This window comes from Lepisma saccharinum, chromosome 1, assembly GCF_977018435.1.
Source record: "Lepisma saccharinum chromosome 1, izLepSacc3.1, whole genome shotgun sequence".
In the NCBI taxonomy this organism is placed as follows: domain Eukaryota; kingdom Metazoa; phylum Arthropoda; class Insecta; order Zygentoma; family Lepismatidae; genus Lepisma; species Lepisma saccharinum.
This window is the reverse complement of record NC_139229.1, coordinates 152610702-152637231: the sequence shown is the minus strand read 5'-3', so window position 1 is coordinate 152637231 and position 26530 is coordinate 152610702. Positions and strand designations below refer to the sequence as shown.

The 26530-nt window shown below is 38.6% G+C and overlaps 1 protein-coding gene across 1 annotated transcript in view; it reads right to left on the bottom strand.

Moving 5' to 3' along the window:
• LOC145986562 (adipokinetic hormone/corazonin-related peptide receptor variant I-like) overlaps positions 1-26174 on the bottom strand; it is a 65763-nt gene extending 39589 nt beyond the window's left edge. Inside the window, exons 1-3 of the mRNA XM_083120719.1 lie at positions 26017-26174; positions 23584-23689; positions 2854-3061 (exon numbers count right to left, since the gene is read on the bottom strand). Of these exons, the coding sequence (XP_082976845.1) occupies positions 2854-3061; positions 23584-23689; positions 26017-26174 (472 nt within the window). The remainder of the gene's footprint in view (positions 1-2853; positions 3062-23583; positions 23690-26016) is intronic.
• Positions 26175-26530: the final 356 nt, after the last annotated feature.

The following is a 26530-nucleotide window of genomic DNA, read 5'->3' as shown; positions in this document are numbered from 1 at the left end:
GGGTAGGTGGTGTAAAATTATTTTAATAAACATACATGCACCAACGGAAGATAAAGATAATAATACTAAAGATGATTTTTATACAGAGTTAGAACAGTTCTTTGATAAATTTTCTCAGTATGATATGAAAATTCTGTTAGGTGACTGTAATGCACAGATTGGCAAAGAAGATACATTTAAACCCACGATTGGTAAAGAAAGTGTTCATGAATTAAGTAATGATATGAGTAATGGTATAAGATTGATTACCTCAAAGAATTTAATTGTGAAAAGTACCACTTTTAAACAAAAGATATCCATAAAAATACCTGGTCTTCTCCAGATGGTAAAACTCATAATCAGATAGATCATATTCTCATTGATAAGATAAGGCATACTAGTATAATTGATGTTCGTACACATAGAGGTGCTGACTGTGCCAGTGACCATTATTTAGTAATTACTAAATTAAGAGAAAGACTCTCAGTGATAAATCATAAGCAACAAAATCTAAAAGTTCTAAAATTTGATACAGGAAAGTTTACTGATGAAAGAATTAAGAAAGATTACCAAATTAAACTGTCAAATAGATTTGATGTTTTGCAGGATTTAAATGATGATGAAAATATAAATGAAACAGACGTAAATAAGAATTGGGAGCACATACGTAATGCAATTGAATCAGCAGCTAAAGAAAGTATAGGATACCATAAACCGAGAAAAAGTAAGCCATGGTTTGATAATGAATGTCATAATCTAATAGAAATAAGAATCAGGCTAGACTTAGGTGGTTAAATAACTCTGATGATACAAATCTAAACAATTATAATAGAATAAAGCGAGAAGTTAACCGCACGTTTAGAAGTAAATAAAGAGATTACTTGAAAAGCAAAATTAACGAAATTGAAACAAGCAGCAAAAATAAAAATATCAGAGATTTATATAAAAGTGTAAATGAGTTTAGAAAGGGGTGGCAACCTAAAGTAAACTTGATAAAAGATAAAGACGGTGATTTTCTAGCTGACCCAAACGATATTCTAAATAGATGGAAGAACTACTTTAATGACCTTTTAAATGTACATATAGGAGATAAATCAGAAGTAAATGAAGTCCACACAGCAGAACCTTTAGTTCCAGAACCTAACTTGATTGAAGTTAAGGATGCTATTAAAAGGCTAAAGAATAACAAAGCACCTGGCATTGATTTAATACCAGCTGAGTTAATTAAATATGGTTGAAATTCATTAATATGTCAAATTCATAAATTAATTTGTTTAATATGGAATAAAGAAGAAATCCCTCAACAGTGGAAAGAATCCATAATTGTTCCTGTGTTTAAAAAGGGTGATAAAATGAACTGCAATAATTACCGTGGAATTTCTCTACTCTCAACAACATATAAAATATTATCTAACATTCTTTTAACAAGACTAACCCCATATGCTAATGAAATTATAGGTGATTATCAATGTGGATTTAAACGTAACAGATCAACTACAGATCAATTTTTTCACATCAGACAGACACTTGAAAAAAAGTGGGAATATAATCAAAATGTCCATCAGCTATTCATTGATTTCAAAAAAGCATATGATTCGGTGAAAAAGAGATAAATTATATAACATATTAGTAGAGTTTGGAATACCTAAGAAGCTTGTTAGTATGATAAAAGTATGCACCAGTGAAACAGAAAGTAAAATTCGTGTGGGTATTAATATGTCTGACAAATTTACAATTCATGATGGGTTAAAACAAGGAGATGCATTATCTCCATTGCTCTTTAATTTTGCCTTAGAATATGCTGTTAGGAAGGTAAAAGAAACTAAAGAAGGACTAAAATTAAATGGTGTGACTCAGTTGTTAGCATATGCAGATGATGTAGACTTACTGGGGATGATGTGAATACAATTAAGAATAATGCTAAAATATTTTTCAAAACTGCTAAAGAGATAGGTTTGGAAGTTAACAAAGAGAAAACTAAATATATGCTTACAGGCCGAAACCAAGTGTTAGGTAATAATAAAAGTCTAATTATTGATAGCAACTCGTTTGAACCAGTCTCCAAATTCAAACACTTAGGAGTAATATTAACAAATGAAAATTATATTAAAGAGGAAATAAAAAGTAGGCTTAATTCAGGAAATGCATGTTACTTCTCTCTTCATAAACTTTTGTCTTCTCGTTTAATATCTAAGAAAGTAAAAGTTAAAATATACAAAACAGTAATTTTGCCTGTAGTATTATATGGATGTGAAACTTGGTCCCTTACATTGAAAGAGGAACACAAATCGAGAGTATTTGAAAATAAGATCCTTAGGAAAATCTTTGGACCTAAAAGGGATGAGAAGACAGGTGAGTGGAGAAGGTTACATAATTTAGAACTACATAATTTGTATTCATGTCCAGATATTATTAGAATAATTAAATCAAGAAGACTTAGGTGGGCAGGCCAAGTGGCACGAATGGGAGAGGAAAGAGGAGTTCATAGGATTCTTGTTGGGAAACCTGATGGTAAGAGACCTGTAGGAAGGCCAAGACGAAGATGGTGGGACAACGTTGAGATGGACCTAAGGGAAATTGGTAGGGATGGAAAAGAGTATATAGAACTTGCTCAAGATAGGGAAAGATGGAAGGCCTCTGTTGCTGCAGCCATGAACCTTCGGGTTTAAGAAGGCTAGGGAGTTAGTAAGTTAGTTTGGTTAACATTAATTACATTATGATCGTATTGATTAAATTTAAGATTATTTACCAACTATCTCACGTTCTGTGCTTATTAATTATTATTATTATTATTATTAAGTTCATGTCAACATACTTCGTCATTTTGATATGGCCATGCAACTATTTGAAACATTTCTTCACATTGGTACTTACCACTTAGCGATGTTCTAGACCTTCTAAATATTTCTGCAACGATGGATGCGTATGAAAATATAATAACAACCAATGGTAGAAGATACATCATGGAGAATCCGAAGAAGCTGTAGGTCATCTCGTGGGTGACAGTTGGAAATGAATTAAACGTCACGCACTGTTGGTACGACGTGTGGTTGGGATGCGTGTCCACATGGAAGACAATCATCTGCAATGAGAGAAAGAAACGGTGTATTGAGTTGGACTTATACTACAAAATCGAATCTACATTAAATTACTCTGCAAAAACCTTTCTGCAAACAGTGCAAAATCTCCAAGTGAATTCTTAGTGTTTTCCCCCGACATTTCTTAAGGTAACCTTAGCACACCCCGTCCATGGTTATTATGCCTAACGTCCCTACTTTGACTGAGTTATAGTACTGCACTTCAATACAGGTAATAAGTTAAATGATTATACGTAAAGGTGAACGTTTTCTATAAAATTCACTTTCTTCAACCACGAATATATACATCATTGTTGTTATCTTTCTTAGCCTTGAATAAACACTTATAAACACTCAAACTTGGATGAATTATATACATACATACCAGAAGCGTGCAGTAAGGAAAGGTGGGGCAAGCGCCGCTTGCGTTGTTTTTTAAAACACTTTTGATATCTTAAGTTCGTGTTTTTCAATTCCTTTATACACATTAGAATGTAATTTATTTACTATAAGATATTTACATTGCAGAATTTTCAAGTCCTCTATTTTCTTTTCTTTTGGCTTGAAACATAAACCGGCTACACCCTTGACGACGCTGGTCGATGCGGCACGACTGACCGCGTTAGAAGAAGAGGACTGCTCGCCTTTCTCCCCGCTTTTCGAGTGACTTATGCAGTTCTTGCATGGACACTGTCCATCCCCGTTTACGAAGAAAAAGGCCGAGGGCAGGCAACACCAAGACCGCATCTGTCTTTGGCAAGGGTGTTGGAAAGAATTCGTCCACACTGGCCACAAGTGTTGCTAACTTCCAGAATTTTCTGTGAATCCGTAGCACCACCTAACGCGGTACGATTTTCATGTTTGAAACTTTATAGTAATCAACAAATTACATTATGAAGTTAGCCAGTGATCACCAGTCGTATGCTATTTACAAGAAATGAAATCGCAGCTGGTACTTGAACATATTCGTCATGTGGCCAGTTACTCGAAAATATGGAGGGTATGTAACAATGCAGGTAGGGTGAAAAGGAAGGTTAATTTAGAAGCGTGGGTGCTGCGGATGCGTGTTGTTTTTTACTGTGATATTGTGCTGTTTTTTCTGTTCTTTGTGTCGTGTTTTTGTACCTGGTGTAAAAGTATGATTCTACATTGACAATTTCCACCATGGTTGACATACCAGACGAGCCATCGATTTGCAGTGCTGCAGGTAAGGACTTGATTAGGGATCTTCTTTCAAAACCATTCAGTTCGAGAACATATGGTGTAAAGTTGGAGCTTGTGATTATGAATCATGAGAGACCGTGTCTTGAACTGTGCATAACCAAATCAACTAAGAGAGATGGGAAAGTTTTCATTAGACAGTTTAAAACATCTCAGTACAACAATATTATGTGGTTATGTGGCAACAATGATCTTAATAAATTTTTTTGTTGGCCATGTGTTTTGTTCAATACAAATTAAGGACCATGGAACTATACAGGCTACAGTAACTTGAGCAATTTTTATAATGCAGTGCAAATACATGAACGTTCGCAGAATCACATCTGCGCTTGCATCCAACTGAAGACAAGTCATGATTCATAATTCTAGCCAAGTAAGAAACCGAAACCCGTCCGTTTATTTAAGATCGAAACTTTATGCTAATAGGATGTTTATTATTTTCAGGTTTAAAAAAGAACGTAATTTAATTTACAGTTGCCCTCAAATATCAAGTAAATCATTATTTCTTTCGTGGTTGAAATTTACAAGTTTATATCGAGAGTCTGTTTTTCTTCTTTATAAACCATGCAGCGAAGATTTGATTTTACGGTATGTATGCACTTCACACACTCAAGCCCGATACTTCACCATTATGCACATTATTGTAAGTAGGGATGTGTGTAGGCCTATATTATATTTGAAATTGTTATAATTAACCGAAACGAAGGAGCGAAAAGAACAAAACAGATCAGCCTTTACACGTTTCTTTCCGTATGGGATAAAGGCTCATCTGGGTTTCTTCCGCCGATGACGTCACACCCACGCCAGTCGCGAAAAGAGGCGTGTCTGACCCCAGCCTTTTCTTCTAGTAGTCTTGAAACCCCAGGGGTCCCAGGTTAGAATCCCGGCTTGGGAATGGGTAAGTAAAAAAAGTAGTTCAACGTTCATATAGCTCTAAGCAGCTGGAAGGCAAGAGTAAATATCACGCTGTGCTGAACTGAAATCCTGCGGCGTAGGCTAATGTTTATGCATGTTTACGCTTCAGATTCAAATATGGAGAACGTGGTGACCAAAATGTTGGTCCTCCTTTTCGATCCATACTTATATCTTGATAAAGAAAATAGACAAGAGATAACTACATCACCATTCTTTCAATTTTAAATTAAATTTGCCTGTGAATCGTGCCTTGAAGGCAAATGTAGGGGATGTTGGGGTAGGGCTCCACATATTCTCGATCTCGGTCATTTTGGAGGAGATGGGATCAGCATCACACTTCGGCCGGCTTTACCCTCTAAGGTTGTCCCCAGGTACCCATTGATTTGAGCCTGTGTGAGCCCCAAAGCCGTTTTATGTGGGGAGAAGGCCGGAAAAATTCCGATCTTAGATCACCCACCTCGGAAATCAAACCCGGGTCTCCCGCGTGGAAGTCAGATGCCCTACCAACTAGACCACTCACCCAAGGCATTGGTGTTTCTAAAAATGGGTCTCCCCGATCGCTTAGTGGTAACGTCGTCACCATGTAACCAAGGGGTTCCGAATTCGTCTGGTGGAGGCACATGGCACAGGGATTCGAATTCCACTTTAAACTGTAGGTCCAGTCCCGATTACCCTTTCTGTGCATAAAGTGGACTTGAAACAACAACACTAACAAAAATAGTATTCAAGTAGTAACTTTTGTGATATAACCGATAAAACTACCTCTGATGGTTACAAGAGTGAGACTGACACCTCCAAATCAAGTTTCGGAGGAACATCCTTCTTCATTTGTAAAATAACGTAAAAGTCTACGTTTAGATATATTAAAATATAATTCGATAGTTTAAGAATATATAGTTTTACACGCATGTAGCAGTAAGGGCTGCAATTTTTTTTGGCTAATTCTCCAATACGCAAGTATTAGTTACATTCGAACAAGCAATGAACTTCAATTGGCGGCTCTGAGAACTAAGAGAAATGAAAAACATGGACTTGTTTACAAACTTTCTTAGATCATTTGAAAGAGCTCTTGTGTTTGTTAGATTCGTGTCATGGCCGAGAGAACATTATCAACGTTTCTCTACTTCTCTAAAAGCTGTCAGTGAAGATCACTGTGTATGATATCTGAGGGAAGGGAAAAAAAAGGGAAAGGACTTCCAGGAAAATTTAACGAGTTCATGTTGAAAAGAAGAGACAACTATCACACCAGGTGTTACGGAGCGATGGCTGCTATCGTATTCAAATGATTTGAAAGGGTTCGAGGGGATAAAAAAGATGCAAAGTTTGATGCTCAAAGCAGCTGGAAGGCAAGAGTAAATATCAAGCTGTGCTGAACTGAAATCCTGCGGCGTAGGCTAATGTTTATGCATGTTTATGCTTCAGATTCAAATATGGAGAGCGTGGTGGTCCTCCTTTTCGATCCATACTTACGTATCTCTTGATAAAGAAAATAGACAAGAGATAACTACATCACCATTCTTTCAATTTTAAATTAAATTTGCCTGTGATTTCATGCTACTTGTATGTTATGTAGATAAGGATCCATGAATAATTTGCATGGAGAAATATGCTACAATCAAGCCTGAAGGTCTAGAAAATAAATCTGCACACACAAACTGCACACTGAGTGTAGGTAATCTGTACAGTATCAATTTTTCTATCTTGCTCTTTCGTCTCTTTTCTACCTCCAGAGTTGATCGAGACAACGCGGATGTGATGATCTGGTGAAGTAGTTGAAACATTCTTATCTAGGATTCTAACCTGGGACTTCTGGCTATGGCTTTATAGCGCGCTATGCTGACCATTGCGCCACGGAGGGCGGCTTGAATTTTTCTGTAACGCCCAATGACGACGAAGTGAGTTGTGGCAACAAAACCTCATGTAAAGTGATTTATTTGTATGCACTTTTAGTTTTAAAGCTATAAACTTTGTTTATTGTTACTATTTCAGATTTATTTTTTATTCATCATGTGTATTTGAAATTCGTACTGGCATCATAAAATATCTTTGTAAAAACATTCATTTTACATACTTACCTCGGTGTGTGTGTAGGGGATGGTGTTTTTCGTGAATAGGAATCTGAGGGAGGAAAGATTTTTGTGGGAATTCTACCCTAACGCGGAACTGTGAAGAGGGTGAGGGAATGGACATTTGAATGGAATGCAATAAAAAATTCCCATCAAAGTCCATAATTAACTAACTCTCTAGCTTCTTAAACCCGAAGATTTATGGCTGCAGCAACACAGGCCTTCCATCTGTCCCTATCCTGAGCAAGATCCATCCACTCTTCTCCATCTCTACAGATTCCCTTTAGGTCCATCTCAACGTTCTCTCTCCATTTTCGTATTGGCCTTCCTGTTGGTCTCTTACCATCAGGCTTCCCACCAAGAATCTTGGAAACTCCTCTTTCCTCTCCCATTCGTGCCACATGGCCTGCCCACCTAAGTCTAATTCCCACCCATTAAATTCCATTTCTAAAGTTTTTGTCTGACGTATATCACATCGTATTTAGTGTGCAGGACGAAAGACAATCACGTACTTAAAAAGCGATCCGCACAATTTGTTCCTCTCTACGTGTATTTATTTTTACCACCCCTTACAGTCTCCTTAGGCTAATCGCGACGCTGAATATGAATGGACGAGATGAAATCGCCCATACAAAGGAATATTTATGCTCAGGATGGGATTTGAATCCCGAACCTAAGGTAGCGAGATCGCGTGTAGACGAATCAACTCACTCTATCACCAAGGCGAGAGTTACAAGTACATGGGCCAATTGCCAATTACACTTTTTGGCGTCAGTGGGATCTTAATCAGTGGGCTGACACTGGGCCTTCACTCTTGCTGGAGGAGCTCTTGTGACCTGCGAGACCATCGGGATCTTTCACACTCATTGCTGATAGACTGAATTAGCTTATTTTACGTCGCTTTATTCCAATTTTGGGTAAACGATGAGGATGAGTGATGATACGATGGAATTGATGAACAGAAACTCACAAATAACACCCATGCACATGCCGGCATTCGAATCCTGGACTCCTGACATCCATTGCGGAGTACAACATCAACACTCAATGTAACTACATGCTAGATGTTCTGCGACACCATGTGTGTTTCTTTGTGTGTCTACACGTACATACAGGGTGTACACAAAGTGTCTGACACATTTCAATTATTAATAAATCAGAAACTAATGAAGATACAAATTAACTGGTGGCAATGATGGATAGATAAACTCAAAACGTTTCATGTCCTGTATGAGTACACTTATATATGTGCTCCTTTTGACGCACGTTTGCCTAACAACAATGTCCGCCACACATCTCCAGAGAAACAACAATACAATGGAGTTGTGCCGTGTGGCTTTCGGGGCTAAGGGTTGGTTGGTTGATTTGGTGTTTGAAGTCCACTTTATGCGCAGTAAGGCTAATCGTGACTGGACCTACAGTTTAAAGTGGGATCCGAACCACTATGTGCCTCCACCGGATATCGAACTCGGGACCCCTTGATTACAAGGCGACGATCGGGGCTAAGGGTTCGGACCACCAAGTCAAATCCATCTTCCCGGAAAGCGTTCGTTCAAAATCACGACGAACCTTACAAAAGTGATGAACATTGATGAACTGAAAGCCAGATTAAACAACGCGATAGCCACCATGGATGTCGGCATGCTGATCGAACGTGGGGAGAAATCTATTATAGTCTTAATATTCTCCGTGCAACAAAAGGAGCACACATAGAAGTGTAATGATTCAGGACATAAAACGTCTTGAGTTTATCTATCTATCATTGCCACCAGTTCATTTGCATCTTCATTAGTTTCCAATTTATTAATAATTGAAATGTGTCAGACACTTTGTGTACACCGTGTATATAATATTACATTTCCAGAATTTTAAAGAATGCTAACTTCTCCTCAGAATAACATTGCCTTCGAAATTTTACGGCAAGTACAATGATTGATACCAAGCCATTGGTTCGTTGGGTGACGAATTGTTAGCTCTTCAAATCGTGCCGTCATGCACCTCTGTCTTACTAGACCAGAGTTGACATTAGAGTGACTTAATAAACAGCAGTTCCATAGTTGATGTAGCTAGGATACTTGCGTCACAGATACGGACCAAACGAACGAGAAATGTTCTAGATAAGTCTCCTCCAACGAAAGTCAAGGCGATGATTATTCGGGAGGCGTAACGACATTAACGCACCAACTTCCGTAACCGCAGCTCTAACTTACTTAGCACCTCCAGAAAGCTAGTTTCACCAACATCATTAGTAACCTCCGTACTTCCACGGATCCTGTCCGACCAAATGCAAATTGATTGTTCCTACGAGTGACTTCGAATTCTCCAGACTGCGCAGAGCATCCCGAGGAATAGTCTCCGGGCGGGAATTAATCTGATGCCTGCGGGAAACTGTCACTTACACGGCGCGCGCTGTGGAAATTCTATTACCCCTCCGAGGGCAAAGATCTTCCTGCAATGTAACTGATGTTCACTCCATGCTGTAGCGGATGTTGCTCTGGTAAAGGTAGAGGACTTTAAGAAGAAGAATTGCACGGTGTGTTGGTTCAAGAATATTTCCATTTCCTTAGTACACTGTACGTGCTGGTAACTACCGAGTCGACAGAAGTCATTCGTTGGCTCATTTTAAATTGTCGTTGTACGTTTGGCCCGTCTCAGAATATGTAAGAGAAAAGTTGTCTTATTTCAAATAACAGATTTTTCACATTGTAAACATTTGTTTAGAATTTCCTTGTATAATGTTCCAGTGAAACGTCGTGTGGCTTGCTTTGGCCCTTGTCTAGATATCTGTGATAGAAAGTAGGCTCACAGCGCCAAGATACCATTACAAACATCTATACAACTTAGAAAGTAAATCACAAGAAGATTCACGTGAATGCTCCACAATAAGTTTTACAATTTTTGGATATCATCGCTGTACTTCGAAACGAGGGAAAAATTCGAAAATGTATTTTTCTTTTTTCAAATGTCCAGGAGTACCTGAATTAGCACAGCTTTCTGTACGATTAGGTTAACCTGGATGGGAACACGATGAAAGGATAAGGGAAGACAACTGGGAGGAAGCATTCGCCTGGATCAACTGGAAATTATAGATAGTCGAAGAAAAATGAGCAGCTGGCCTTCTCGATATGGTATTGGTAACGTCGTCGTTTTGTAATCAAAAGGTCCCGGATTCGATACCCGGTGGAGGCACACTGCACAGTGGTTTGGATCCCACTTTAAACTGTAGTTTCAGTGCAGATTAGCCTATCTGTGCATAAAATAGACTTAAAAAAACAATTCAATTCAATTCAATTGAAAAAAAATGAGCAGCTGTTCATGAGGGAGCACGCCATCAGCACGGAGCAGATGCTCAAGAAATAAGCTAATTTTCTTGTGCTAAAAGATGAAATTGAATATAGGACAATTGTTTAGGTTGGATACATACACACTTATTACCATAAATGGATGGGTTCAAAGCAAAGCAATGGATAAAACATGAACAAAGGTTTCTTCTGAATCGAGAATGAGACGCGTCCTTCAATGATGATATTTTAACCCTACCTTTGTTGATTCGCTGCCAATAATTGACACTTTCTTATTTGTATTAGGTTATTTTACATAGTTATCCTTTACTACCTTTCAGGTTAAGAGCGATGATGAGAATAAATTACGAACAGATAAAATAGGTACGGGACAGAATCTATGATACATCTATATCTAACCCAGAATTAGAAGTCTTACTTTATATTTCTTTGGCAGGCCATACCTAAAAGGTATCTGGCAGTACATGACGATCATCATTTATGAGTAGGATATGTTAGCCTAATAATGTACTTTTTTCATAGCTATTCGGCCTAAAAGTATCACAGGTTCGAAGTGAAAAAAAACAACATAATATCGTCTCGTGTACAAATGCTGACATCTTGAATGCAATTGTTGCATTCAATCCAGAAACGGCAAATTCAGCTTCTGGAGCTCCGGAATGCTAATATCAGTAGTTGCCTGACCACATGGCTGCTCCATACGTCAGTTTATATGATCGTACCGGCGGCAAACATGCTACACCCACCCATCTACTCCACAACTGCTCGGATGTGCCGCAGGAATCCGTTGGTGGAGATGTGGTCAGAAGTAGCCCTCATGTGTGGTGCGTATTCCTGAGTACACCACAGCATATCGAACCAAATAATCGATTATCAACAGGAACCACAAGTTCATGGATTTAGATCGAAAGCAAAATGAGAAAGAGAGTACAAAATACCGCGGAGAATTAAAATATTGTAAAGTCACTGGAAAGTCCAAGGTAATTTGGTGGTAGGGGGGAGATGAACCTTCTGCTGATATTTTTGACTGTAACGCCACTTCTAACTGATGAGTACAGATAATATAGGCACATAAATAGAATTGCAAAAGTGAGTACAGTAAATGACCATTACAATTCATGTGGTCTGTTCGAGGTGCTATTATATGATTAAATCTCACCAAATTTCACCTTCGTAGATCTGGACGTTTTCTTTAGTTATGATAGTTGATGCCGGCCAAGGCGACAGCCAGAGTTAGAGCTTAACTGTAAGGATGCTTGAAAGTGCTTGTTCTGATTTTCAATGCATTGACTGGTTCATTCAGAGACCTTGAAAACCCGAGAGATGCGCCTTAGGAACACCTTGTCAGCGTTCTTGGTAGAACATGTATCCTTACAAGTAGGTAACCAAACTGACATTTCAAGTAGGCAGGTTGCATATACGGAAGGATGAAATTTCCGACAGGGCTTTGGACCTCTGTTCTCTGTTCACGGACCAATAATGATTTTTTTTTCCGATCGATCGATTGATTAATTAACTTGGTGTTTTAAGTCCACTTTACGAACAGTAAGGCTAATCGAGATTGGACCTACAGTTTAAAGTGGGATCCGAACCACTATGTGCCTCCGCCGGGTATCGAACCTGGGAATCCTTGATTACAAGGCGACGACGCTACCACTGCGCCATCAGGGGGCCTATGATTTTTTTTTCAAAATTTAAGAGCTGGACCATATATTGGTGTTCCTGGTTGTGCCACTTGTTATTACACATTTTTTTGGCTTTTATAGCATTCATGAGATGATTGATTGATTGATGTTTTATTTTACTTTGCATTTCTGCCATTTTTGGCTAATCAGGAAGATGAGGATGAGTGATGATATGATGAAATTGATGAAGGGACACTCACAAAGAACATCCATGCTAAGGTCAGGATTCCAACCCGGGACCCCTGGCGTCGTAGCATTCTGCGCTAACCACTCTGACACGAAGGTCGGATTCGTGAGATGAGAAACAACTTATCCTAGTTGTTACTAACCCGATCAACACTATTTGAAAGAACAGAAATGTATTGTGTTTGAACAAACTTCCAATAAAGAAAGAAGTGTCAACATGTTACGCAAAATGAAGTTCTACGTTTTAGTTTTTTTTAGAATTTTGGCGAAATAAGAAGGATTCCATTTTTAAGGCTGCTTTTCATTGTCTTTTTAGTGTGAGAATCGTCCCTGTGAGTGTGGACATATTTTAACTTATGTTTTACAGATAACCTGCTATTTTAGTTAAGTCTAATTTATTGTTAAATTTCCATCAATCTAATTTGTATAGTTAAAGTTCCTCCAGAATCTAATTTTATAGTTACATTTGCCTAAATCTAATTTGTTATATAAATATAATTGTTAAACTTATCTAAATTTCTATTTTTAAATATTAATCGGAACCTAATACCATTGTTAAATTATCCTCAAAATCTAATTTTTTACAGTTAAATTTCACTCCAGCTAATGGCATTCCCCACAATCCCTCAGCATCAAGTGGGTAAGGCTTTGAAAGCCAACGGAAGCAAATTGGCACCAAGCAGACGTGTCGCAAGTGATGGCAATTCAATTTCCGGTGTCTCAGGAATTGCAGCTCGTGGATCAATTTGGGTTCCCTTCATCCCGTCCTTTTGAAAACCTCGCGGTTCGGTTCCTTCCGCGAACAAAGGCGTAACATGACCAGCGCTCCAGATGGGAAATCCTCACGTCTCCACCCAATTGTCTCGCAGGGAGGCATAAAGGAAGGTAATCATAGTCCAGAGGCAGCTGTTTTCAAAGGGCGGACGGGGAGCCTTTCGCGATAGCCAAAGCCCTATTAATTCCTCTAATTCCTCATCATTTACAGACATATCCCGATTTTCAGGCACTACAAACTGAAAACCCCTATTTTTCTATTTCTTTTTTAAAAAAACTTTATTTACGGACGTTTTGATTTTCATGCACTACAAATTGAGAATTACTCTTTTTGTATTCTTTTACTTTATTTACAGACATGTGTAGAGGGAGGGAGAGAGAGAGGGGGGGGAAAGAGAGACAGAGAAGGAAGAGGAGTAGCAGAAGATCGATAGAGAAACAAAAAAGAAGAAACTGACAGAAAATGTGAAGGGAAACCTAGAAAAAGAAATGGTCTGGAAGAGAGAAAGTAAACACAGATCAATAGGTACTAAATCTTAGAAAAGGTCGAAGGCTAGACAGATGACACAAGGAAAGAAAGGGACAAAAGAGTTATAAATAAATGGGAGGTAGGAGGAGATGTGCTCATTTTTCCTTATTCCGAGGACAGTTAAGTGACCCCTCTTGAACCTATGACTTATTTTGATGAACACAATAGCAAGCCAAATCAATAACAAACTAATCTGAAGAGTTCCAGAACATTTCTTCCCAGAAAAGAAAGCACTGCACTGTCGATTTCATGCACTGCAAATTAAAAAAAAATACTTTATTATTTTTTATATTGCCTCACTTACAGACATGTCTCGATCCTCATGCAATACACAGTAAGGCTAATCGGGACTGGACCTACATTTTAAAGTGGGATTCCCCGGCTATCGAACTCGGGACCCCTTGATTACAAGGCAACTGCTAGGTCACCGAGACGGCGTATCCTATCTTATGAATAGCTTATGTACTCCTGATAAATGCTGGGATAATACCTTTAACGAATTTCATCGAAGCACCACTTTCTAGACCCTTTGGTTTCATCGTCATGAAGCAATCATGCTAATCATGGCATCCAATCAAACAGCAAGCGTACTTAGTATTTGCCAATAACAGCCAAGCAGATCCAATATTTTTATTCTATTAGTACTGTGGACTGCTTCTTTTTTACGTTTTATAAACATGTTTTGACAAATATTTACCTTCAAAAAAATATGTAGAAAATACGACTTGAATATGCCGCGCTCATTCTTCAATTAAGAAAGGGCTAATTAAGAGTGGTTCCAAGGGCTAAATATGGGGTTTGAAAAATGTCACACAGTCCAAAATATACATATGTGTGTGTGTGTGTGTATGTGTGTGTGTGTGTGAGAGAGAGAGAGAGAGAGAGAGAGAGAGAGAGAAAGAGAGAGAGAGAGAGAGAAAGAGAGAGAGAGAGAGAGAGAGAGAGAGAGAGAGAGTGAGTGAACCTCTCGGTCTTTCGGTTCGTCCATGAAATGAGAGACAGAAATATTCAGTTCACAAACTGTAGAAAATATTTACAATGACCCTGCACAGTTCTTCAGCCACGTCAGTGCATTGTTTGAAAAATAAATATTGGCTTCTGTTTCGCTCCGTGCGAGAATCACAAGTCCATTGTTTTAGTGAAGGCTGGCTCGTAATATATTTGTTATATGCATAGTTCGCAGGAGTTGCAGCAAACAGGCGGAGCGTAAACGTTGAGGTGATAAACGAGTCCTCGCGAGAGAATACTTTACGAGCGAATAAATTAGTGAATAAACGAGAAGAGCTGATTTCACCGGGTTATAAATTTCCCTCTCTGACCCTATAATGCTTTAAGGTATTTGCGTTCCTCAAATTTCATGGCGCTCCAACACACCGGGCATTAACGTCAAAGGAAATAATAATAAAAAAAATTGCATCGGCCACGGGGAATTTGCGACGCCTCTTTGTAAATGTAGAAAAATGACCGTAGGCTTATCGTCTTGCCTAGGTTATCTTCTCTAACTTATCTGACTTAAAGTTCTGACACACGTTCCTTCCTATCATTTTCCCTAGCAAATTCCCGCGCAGCAACAGCGTAAAGAACATGCTAACAATTAGATGAACAATCCTCATTCACACAAGACGCAAGACGCAAGCTGCTAACGTCCTCTACTAGGTGGCAACAGTAACAACAAAACATAGGCATTAGCCAGATCACAGATAAACTGTTGTTTTTGCAATGAAAAAAAAGGGCAAAAACGGTAACTACGCTTTGGCGCTTTGATGAACTCATTATGAAAGCACATGCTAGAGCTGCATTATGATGCATAAATATATTCTCTGTATTGATTAATAATGTAAATTATAAAATAATCCTTCGTCCTGGTGTTCTATTATATTGAATGCATCATTTTTGCAGTACTGTCTGCGGCAAATAATATTACATTAACGATTCTCTACATACCGTGATAACTGTTCTCTATATACTGCAGAATAATCCTAAATCTGAACTTGCGAGTTTGAGACAATACTAGTATAGATTCTGCTATGAATTTCTTAAAATGTCGGGAGAATAAGGTTTGCCCCAAGCAAGGGAAAGAGGCGCAAAATGGGGCATAGGGGGCTTCGAATTTGTCGTTCCTTGAGTCCGGTGTAGAAATATCTAGCTAATGTTCGGTCCACCCCGAGGATTAGAGGTAGAGAGATGTTGAGTATACTAAACGAGTCATGAAGGATAAACTCTGGCATACCGAAAAAATCTGACTAGGATACCAGACCTGAAAAATCACACATCGACGAGTAACAAAAACAGGATCGTATGATTCCCCAGGGCCTATAACAATTTTACACATATGGTTAAGAATGCATCTTATTTCAAATTCAGGCATTCCTGGGGTATGGAGAAAATTACAAGTGGCCTCAGCTCTTTTTGCAAAGGTTGGATTGTAGTGGCATCATTCATCAGTCACAACGTCACCATTTCAATAGGCTTCGTTGCGACATTACTACCATCTTGAAGATCAAGAAGCGTTCGTGTACAGCGTTTAGTATAGAACTTGATCTTTCAGTTTCATTACGAATTTTCATAGTTCAAGTGTCCGGATAGTTGATGCTACAACACGGACGTCTGGCAAGTGCAGATATGCGGATAAATAGAGGTAATAAATATTCCACCGAGAAATACTTGTTGACCTGTTCAGTCTACTTAATTTTTATTTCTGCATGTTTCCTAGTGGGCATCCGTGATGGCGTAGATATCGCTGTCCTGGCTTTGATTCTCCTGCACATTGGTTCATATCCTACTCTAAGCTATAGGTCCAGTCCCGACGAACGTACCTTAGCTCACCTAATAAAATATTAATAATAATAAAAGCCGGCCCCGTGGCGGAATGGTGAGCACATCGCGCTACGACGCCAGAGGTCCCGGGTTCGAATCCAGGAATGAGAATGGATGTTTGTGAGTGTTCATTCATCAATTTCATCATATCATCACTCATCCACGACTTCGTAAATTCACAACAGCTCATTGAAGGTCTGGGCTTACCTACCAACTGCCGGCCTCATCAATCCCATCTGATCCTACTCACTCACTCACCCGAGGAGGGAGATCATCCAACCAGATACGTGGTAACGTGTGGTCAGCACGACGAACCCCAAGTTGTTGTTGTAGGTTTCCATGACCGGGTTACGTTACTCATTCGTAGCTCCCCAATTTCCTCAGGACGGTGGATGACTACCGGTCCATACACAGGCCGCAATCACAGGAGAAAAGTTATGACGCTTTCCTCAGGAGACTCGAACCTGCGCGCGTCCCGTAGGCGGAGCCCAAAGCATGACGATAGGCCGAACGGCCACGGTGCGGGACTAGCATACTTGAAGTGCACTTAAAAACATACTTCGACAAAACTTTGGCAGGATCCCTAGTTTTCGAGAAATAGGTACGTTGCGATAGATGCAGCAGCTCGCCGAATAATTTTGTTTATAGGTATGGTAGCTGCTATTGTCGATACGAGGAAATCAACATTTTACTAAAATGAGCTTACGTAGAGTTAAATGTCAAAGAAAGGACATACATTTTGAACGGGATGTACGTAAAATTTGATACCGGATACTTCCCTTCATTCTTGCTTTCAGCATAATTGGTTTACAACCACGAATATAGTTCTTCTTTCCCCGAACAGATGAATGTATGCATTCGACACTCTCTCCGTGCTATGATTAAAGAAAATAGTCGTGTACAGTCACTTTTGCTTTCCTCGTATGATTACACCAACAATCCTCATTTACACGTACATCGAAAAAACTGTATCATCAGAGGTGAAACAACGATTTGATTCAGAAGTCATTTCCCAGATTTCGAGTTCTTTGAATTCGTCTTTAAGTAGCGATGAGTTGGACTCGTAATCACTGCTCGAACATCCTGAAATCCTAATTCACAGGGGCTCGCACCGCTAGTTACCCCTACGAGTACAATCTGCCTCAAGAATACATTATACAAGGGAGAGTCAAGTGTTTTTGTTTCTGAATGTAGGATTGCACAAGTTTGCTGCATTTTAGCAAGCTGATCTACATGGACTCACAAATCACATACTGAAAGTCGTGAGCCTTGTTCTATTACTCTCAGGTCTTGACCATTTCGGTTGAAACCACATGTATGACAGGTTGTTCCATCTGTTGTCCACTGCATGAACCACATGTTATGGCATGCGCACTTTCGTTGTCAGTGCTGTCGTAGAAAAATGGCGTCCATAGAGAGTTCGTTTCGTCAACGTGCTGTAGTGAAATTTGTTGTTAGTGAAAATGTTGGAGCTGCAGAAATTCATCAGCGTTTACTGAACTTTAATGGAGATGCCTGCATGGGTTGCAGTACAGTGAAAGGTTGGCGAAACATTTTAGAGATGGTAACGCAGACATTGTTGATAAGCCTCGTAGTGGCACACCGCAAACAGCTTCCACGTGCAACAACACGGACCGGATTGACGAGCTTATCCAAAGTAACAGGAGGATAGCTGTACGTGAAATTGCACATTACCTGAACATAGGACACAATACTATACAAGACATCATAAAGACTCTTGGTTATCACAAGCACAATGTAATTTTGCAACATGACAACACCGTTCCAATATGGCTGGACGCACAGTACAGAAAATTGAAAAGATGGGTTTGCACCACCCTCCCTACAGCACAGACCTAGCCCCATCCGACGTGTACTTGTCTCCTCCGTTGAAGAACAGCATTTGTGGTACCGAGTTTAATAACGATGACGAGTTGAAGGATGAGGTTTGCCAGTACCCAAAACGGACTTCTGCAAGAGTGTCATTTTCCAGCTGCCGTTACGGTGGCGCAAATGTGTTGACCGATCTGGATGTTGCATGCAAAAGTAACAACAAGGTCCAAATTATGTAGTACTATAGGTAGAATAAAAATAGTGGTTTCTGACTTTGAGTAATATCAATTGGCTCATTACTTTCGGTACATACCTTGTATATTTTCAACTTTGAGTTAGTGCCTGTATACCTTAAGAAGAATAAATCCTTGGGGTCCACGTTCAGTCATGACCATGAGAAACTGCGAAAGCCTTTCCACCCATCTGTCTGCGAGGTCATTGTCGAACTTTCTCTTCCATTAGTACACTTGCTGGTGTGGTAAGCATGCACAGAGATATTGAATTTTCATTTGCTGGAGAATTAGGCCGGCAGAGGTCAAGAAACCCATCCTCCTAACTGCTGCAAGTGCCTACAGTAGGCGTCATCTTTAAAATAACAAAAATGGCGTTTTGAAGCTCAATTGATAAGTGTTGCAGCCTTGAGGTCGTTTTGTAAATAACAGTTGATACCTCATGTAAATTTGAACTGTATTGCTCTGCAATTTTATTGAACTTTTAAGTTTTTCATTCGACTCTTGTAATATTTTATTGGAAAAAGTGTAGAAATAAATCCTACATCACAGATCAAACAGAGGCTAGGTTAGGACAAGCAAGGCCAATGGTGCCTGTCTGCCGTAACCTTAGCAACATGGATATTGGACAAATTAGTTGACCAGAGTTATTATAGACGAATAATTGAACATCATTCTGTAGGTAAAGAATTTGTAAAATCACAACTCACCACTAAAATTGAAGAGGCGGTTTGTTAGTACGCTACAAGAACAACACGATGTTGCAAATTAGAAAGATTAAGAGATAAAGTGAACAATATAACAAAAATGGCGTGAACTTTGTCAATGAATGGGCGTACATAGTCATTAATCAAAGGTGGAGAGAACAATGAAATTAAGATTCAACGACGTGGATCCAAGAAATAATTTAAAGACAAATTAGCCTCGAGTTTCCCTACAGATCTTTTGTCCTTACATCAAAACAATCACCATCCTATTACGACGGTATAATGAGAGGTACTTGAGTTAAGGATTTTGGAACTTCTCAGAATTTCTTGTCAAGCGGAAATTTCCTCACCTAATTCTTTCAGACGCCCTACTTAAGAGCTAAGGATGTGGTATCAGCTCGTCGTTAAATATTTAATTGGGCTGCGACTACGATTGTGGTAATAAGGTAAGGAATTAATTTACGCGTACTTCCCATTCAAATTCTGTTTCAAATACCAATATTGTTACTATTTGCAGTTTCACACCTTCCATTGAAATTAATTACAACAGAGAACGGTGCTTTCCAAATCTATAATTTATTGAAATCACAATGGAAATTGTTCAGTGTTGAAATTACCTTGCTTTTGATTAAAACACAGCTTTAGACAATAACAGACGTTGGAATTTCACGTTTCTTGTGACTTTGTAATTAAAACTTCAGCTTAATAAGCGGATAAAACATACATTTTCCTTTAACGTATCGGGCTTTTTAAATTGAATTTTCAGCTTCAAGAGACAATAACAAGTGCTGCAATTTTAAATTCCCAAATTGCCAACAAAAAAAAAAAATCGACATCGAAAGAAAAGACACACGCCCCATTCTAAAGTTTCGTAATTGGTTGGTTGATTTGGTTTATTTCATGTCACTTTTTCTGTAATTTTTGGCTAATCGCAAAGATGACGATGAGTGATGATGTGATGAAATTGATGAAGGGACAAAGAACAACCTTGCCCAGGCCGAGATACTAACCCGGGACCCCTGGCGTCGTAGCGCAATATGCTAACCACTCCGCCACGGAGGCCGGCGTTACGTGAATTGCAATGACAGCTTTAGACTCAAAAAGTGTTTTTGTTTAAAGCTCTATTTTAAAAAGAAATTTGTAACTTTAAAAGTCAATAATTTTAGTTTCAGCTGTAAATTTTCTAGTTATCAATGAAAATTGTATCTTACCTTTCTTAATTGATCAGGATTGCTTCTGTATGTACTTAGCCTTACACTTACTTTCTGAGTTACGTCGATATTCACGGACACTTTTTTTCGTAACCTTTGAGGTCTGAGTACACCGCTTCAGCAGCTTATATTTGCCTGCGAGAGGAATGCCTTGTAGAACTTTACTCAGCTTTTTGAGTACCCCCTCCATGTTTCGAGAGGAATGATGCATTTTAAACAACAAAAAAATAAAACATATCTCAATTTAATGATTTCTGCTTTTAAATGCCATATACGTACATATTTCAACCGAAATAGCACATGTTTTAGAACACGTTTTCCTTATTTTCTGTTAAACTTCATCATTAGAAAACGGAAATGCATGTTTAAATGTAAAAAAAAACACTACAACAAGGGACTATTCGAAAATATAAGTTTGAAATTTCAGTTTCATTGTAAATTAAAACTTAGCTATATAATATCATTCTGTTTTCAGTGCCATTTATCTCGGTGGAAATGTAGTCAGAATGTACTTCGCAAGTACATTCCGCTCAGAGATTTTATGAATGGTCGACCTTTTTCTCTTCCCAAAACAAACAAGAATGGTAAAACACGAACACCACTAACTGCGAACGTTGATACTGTACAAAGGAGGTGTAATTAACATCGGAATGACAATGATTCTAGAGACGCAAACAAAATTCCAATTTATCAGTCCCTGACAGGAAATTTAGCTCATTTGCAAGAACAATGATAAATTGCCACGAGTTTCAAAATGTCGCCACCTCTGATTCCATCGGGATAGTAGTAATTGCGCTGTATGAAAGCCTTTTTATTGATATGTATAGAGATTCATCAAGAAGAAAGAATTAAGTAAAATATATGTACGCAGGACATAAAGTGTAATTTTTAAAAGGGTATGACTTTAGGGGAGCAAGTTGTAGAAACTTCATACATAAGGTATGCAAATGAATTCTCGGCTCATAAATTAATACTTTTATGCTTTACTGATGCAATTGTTCATATTGGAACTTTCCCCGCCATGTTTGGGCACTCCAATAGCAACCCAAGAAGGTAAAATACCCGACCATCAGGCGACGTAACAAAAAAGCAGTAGTGAGCATGATGTTGATCAAGAAGCAGCACATCAGGCACTGTATGCTTTTTGCATATCAACTGAAGAAAATGCCTCTGAGGCTGCCACATGCAAGAAGTGGCCTCAGCGATTCCAGAAGGCAAATTGAAATATGAAAGATAAACAGCGTCCTGGACAACCAAAGAAAGTGGACGAAGAATCGGAGCAACTGTTGAACGAAAATCTAAAAATTAATGTAAGTGATTCACTGGAAGTGAAACTAGGCAGGTGATACTGCCGCATGATAACGCTAGGCCTCACAAGGCTAAATGATCTAAGGAGATGCTCTATTCATTGCAAATTAAAACTTATATAATAACATGCTGTTTTCAGTGCCACTTATCTCATGGCGGCTTTTGACCTTGACCTGGCCCCTTCAGACTACCATCTGTTCCTGTCCTTGAAGCACCTTCCTAGTGGATTCTCACTTCAGAAACTTTCAAGAGGTGGAAAATAGCATTGTCTAGTTTGTAGACGTCCACTGAGACACGGCGAAACGCGGCAACAGAACTTTTGTTGTCTGCTTCTATTGAAATCAAATGGTGTAATGCCCACTGCAGGGAAACGCACGGATCCGAAGCACGGAATTTGCGTGTCAAAAGTCTACAGGTTATCTTCAAGATTATCGTCCACTGAGACGCCGGAAAAACGCGTCTGTCGCGTTCTGTTGGCGCGTTTCTCCGCGTATCAGTGAGTGTTAAGCTTAAATAGGCGTAGTTCTATTGCAAATGAATTCACCAAATGCCCAAAATATAGCAAAAGCGTATAATGCAATGCAGATTAATTTGCCTCTTAAAATGTACGACTATTTTTCTTGAATAAGCATTTTGTTTCTTTGAAAGAGGTTGAGAATTAATTTGTACACCAAATATATGTGTGTGTGTGTGGAGTAGAGGGGCTTCAATCGCCTGTACAACACTGGCTTGACTCCAGGTGCCCACTGATGAGAGGCTGGTAAACTTCAGAGCTATTATTTAAGGACACTGACTGAAAACCTGCTGATATCACTCATGAATCGAACCCGAATATGCCACGTGGCAGTTAGACGTCATGTGATCTCGACAACTATGACCTTTTTGACAAGATTCAGAAGATCTTATATTTGAAACGATCATGGGTGTCGACCGCTGGAAATTCGTATTGTTTATTTCAAGTTGAAGAAAACAGAAAGCTTTCTATTTTTATAGTTAATAACAGAAATAAAGTTCAGTTAGTATTCGAACAGAATAACTAAAGTAAAAAAATGCGCTAGATCAAAAACGATGAGTGTGATTTGCAGGAATTAGGCTATGTTTTCATATTCTACCATTTTATCCAAAGAATAATGGTGTTATGGTTTTCGAAATTTCAATATTAAAGTTTTCTGTCTGAGTTGACACAGATAAACTTTATGAGTCAAATTTTCGCATAATTTTAAATTTTCTCTTGAATGAGATGTAAAAATGTAAATAACAAAATGAAATAACATCGATTTTCTATGAACCAACTCTATGAAATGTAGAAAGAAAAACAGTTATGCTGGATCCACTCATCTGATGAAACTAGTAGAAAAGTCTTCCTAAGACTATAATAACATTGATAATAATAATTAATGTAATAGTACATTGTACGTACATATGGAATACGATGGATATATTTTTATTAGTAATAGTTATTATTGTGTAATAGTCATAACAGTTATTATTGTTATTATTTTTAGTATTCAAGTTCCATCAATGGCCTGACCCCCTTCCAAAATTTGTGGCGATGCCCATGACAACGACCATCCACAACACTTCCAAACGTGACAACACCAGGCATTTTCAATTCCATAAATCTTAGCTTATAGAAAACCTTGATAGGTTTCCTCCCAGGGATACATACATACATACATTATTGCTTCTATGAAAGACGCTTTGAAGCGAGCAGAAAACTCTTCTTGAGAGTGCATCGCTTACCTGAGGCGCGCTGCAAACAACAGACGTTGCCCAGGCAACCGATATCATCAGCTTCCCTCTCCGATCCACATCTCTGAGATTCATCGGCTTCAGCACAGCAAAGTACCTGAAAGACAGAGAAGGAACGGAATTACTCCCCAACCAAATCCTCACTTGCATTTCTTTACTCAAAAGCAATCATACTAGCGCAAAGAAAGGCTTTAAAAAGAGAACAACTTTCTAATAGTCTGGAGGAGAGTATTTTTGTGTATATATATCGTCCTGTTCTTGTACCTTATTACATTTGTACTTGGTACATAGTCTGAAGAAGACCCTGCTAGAAGGTTGAAACGTTACGTTTAGTTTATGTTTTATAATAAAATAAATTTCTGCCTTGGTCAGCATATTGAGTTCTTCATATCATGGAAACAAGGCTTAATGGTAGTATAAGAGAATAATAGATTGAAGAGAGGAAAAAGGAAGCCAGTCTGAGTAGCTGGTGGCATTGGAAAGGGCTTAAGCGCCAATGAATGCTTTCACTCCACGTGGGAGCTCAATGAACTATCTCATACAAAGGGCGGGAAATGAAGAGAGCAAATTGCTTCCTTTCTTGGAACTAAGAAAGCCAACTTACAAGGCTGAATGAAAATAGAAGACCTTACTTAGGCAGTGAACAAAAGAGTTTTATGTGCAGGCATTATAGTTTCATGTCACTAGTGAGCTAAGTCCTTTTTCCTTTCACTGACCATTCGTCTTGCCTATCTTATGACAGAAGTTATTACATAGGCAAATTCTACCACACAATAACTGTAGAAGGAAAAAAGAGGAGAGCTAATTTTTGCTGGAATATGTTTTATTTTCCATTCCCTCAACAAAAGTATCTAAATCTTTCGTGGTAACCATGCCACATTTTTGTAAGTGGAGACAAAATTAGGTATTTAGTTCGTACCAAGGGAAAAAAATCAAACAAAAACGTTCTACTCGACAAAATGAAGTTTTTTTTGTTCTTGTAGATTCTGACAAATTCCCAACCGTTTCCAGCTTGTAATGAAAAGGATTTTGCTCTCAATCCCGAAAGTAAATCCCATGGCTATATTCGAACACGCGGTTACAGTATTTACATAGACCAATATAGCTAAGCGGATGTAAGTGATATTAAAAGAGGGTTAAAGCCAAGATGCAAGATTGAACTATATGAAGAGCAATTTTATTTGTTACGTACGTCCGTCTTCTAAAGTTGTTAGGTTTGGAATGGTATCTTTCTGTCACTTTTCAAGATAATTCCCATCTAAGTTGACATACACACCGTTGTCATATTTTTTTCCCAGTTAGCAAAGGTGTCTAAGAAGTTGTTTTCGGGGATGTGTTTTAGACAATGGAAAAATGGCACTTCGCGGAGTACTTTTGAATGCAAAATGTCTGCCTCGCAATGAATCCTTCTGGTTTGAAAACAGACAAAAATGGCTGGTGAGTAGGGTGGTTGGGAAACATTTCTATGTTCTTATCCTGTAAAAATATATATACAAAATATGGTGTGTAAGACGGTGCATTATCCCAGTGGAAAAAGACTATTGGAAGAGGTTTGGCCGATGTTGCTGCACTATAGAAAGCAATATCTTATCTAAAAAATTGAGAAAGTACTACCATTTATTATATGTCCCTTTGGTACAAGATCAGCCGTAATTGGTCCCAATTTGTCTCAAAATATGGCACTAACTTTTGCAATGGAAGGGACCTGGCAAAATTCTTGGATGGATGAAAAGTGGAGTGTTTTCACTGTTTGGACTATCTTCTTGTTTCTGGATTGAAAAGGAAAATATAGGTTACATCCATTGGAATCATACATACCAATATTTTCCCACGACTTGCATAGTTTGTTGTTCGAAGACTACCGGGAAATTGTCCTTGGGAAAGCCTTTATCTGTTCATCCAGCTGTCAAGAGACACACCGTGAAGAACCTTGGATAACTTCAAGCATTCTTCGACAGTGCCATGAGAGAATATGATCAACAGTTAGCTTTCTGTCACCTATGACCAGGACTTCAACAAGAGTGATCTTTTCTGCAATGTTGGCGCAAATGGGGCGGGAGATATTAATTTGATTGCTATCCGCCATTAAATTCACGAATCCACTTCCGAACAGTACAGTCAGCAAAGGCACTATCCCCAAAAACATCCGTCAACTGATAATATTGACGGCTTTCTCACCACGTGCAGATGAGAACCTTGATCACAGCAAGATGTCTCTCCACAGGTCAGTATCAAAAGCAGCGTTCTTTCACAGAACCACCCCGAAAGCTGGTTATAGTTAGAAGCTTGCCATTTTGTGCAGTTTCACCGTAAGGCCCAAAGTAATTCGCACATAAAGATGTATTTCAATAGTTTTTAAATGAGAGTAAAACGGTACGGACTTTTGGTATGCATCTCGTAGAGGAAAATAATGAACTTACTCACCTATCAGCACTAATACAGATGAGTATAAATCCGGAGAGGAATATCCCGAATATCCTGAGGAACATCATGACCCTGCACACCAGGTCCCCTGCCCACCAGGACACGGTGGCTGACCACGCGATCTCCAAGGGCATTGTGATGAAAGTCACCTGCAACATAAAACGAACTCATGACCATAAAGAAAGAGTGGTTAAAAGACATCTTATTTCGGCAGATAATAAACTAAACATGGTGAGGAGAAATTTCAGAAATTACTATTCCAATTTAAACTGTAGGCCTAGTCTAGATTAAGCTTACTGTACAAAAAGTTTCAGTTTAAAGATTTCATTTACATGAATCACACCATTGTAAGAACAATATATAATTTTGAGACAAGTAAAATGTTTGGAGAGGTGCGTTTTAAGTTCACTTCATGCTTAGACAAGCTAGTGGTGACTCGACCTAGAGTTTAAAGTTACATGCTAACATTGTATTTTTCCATCAGGTATCTTATCTGTGGACCCTTGATTACATT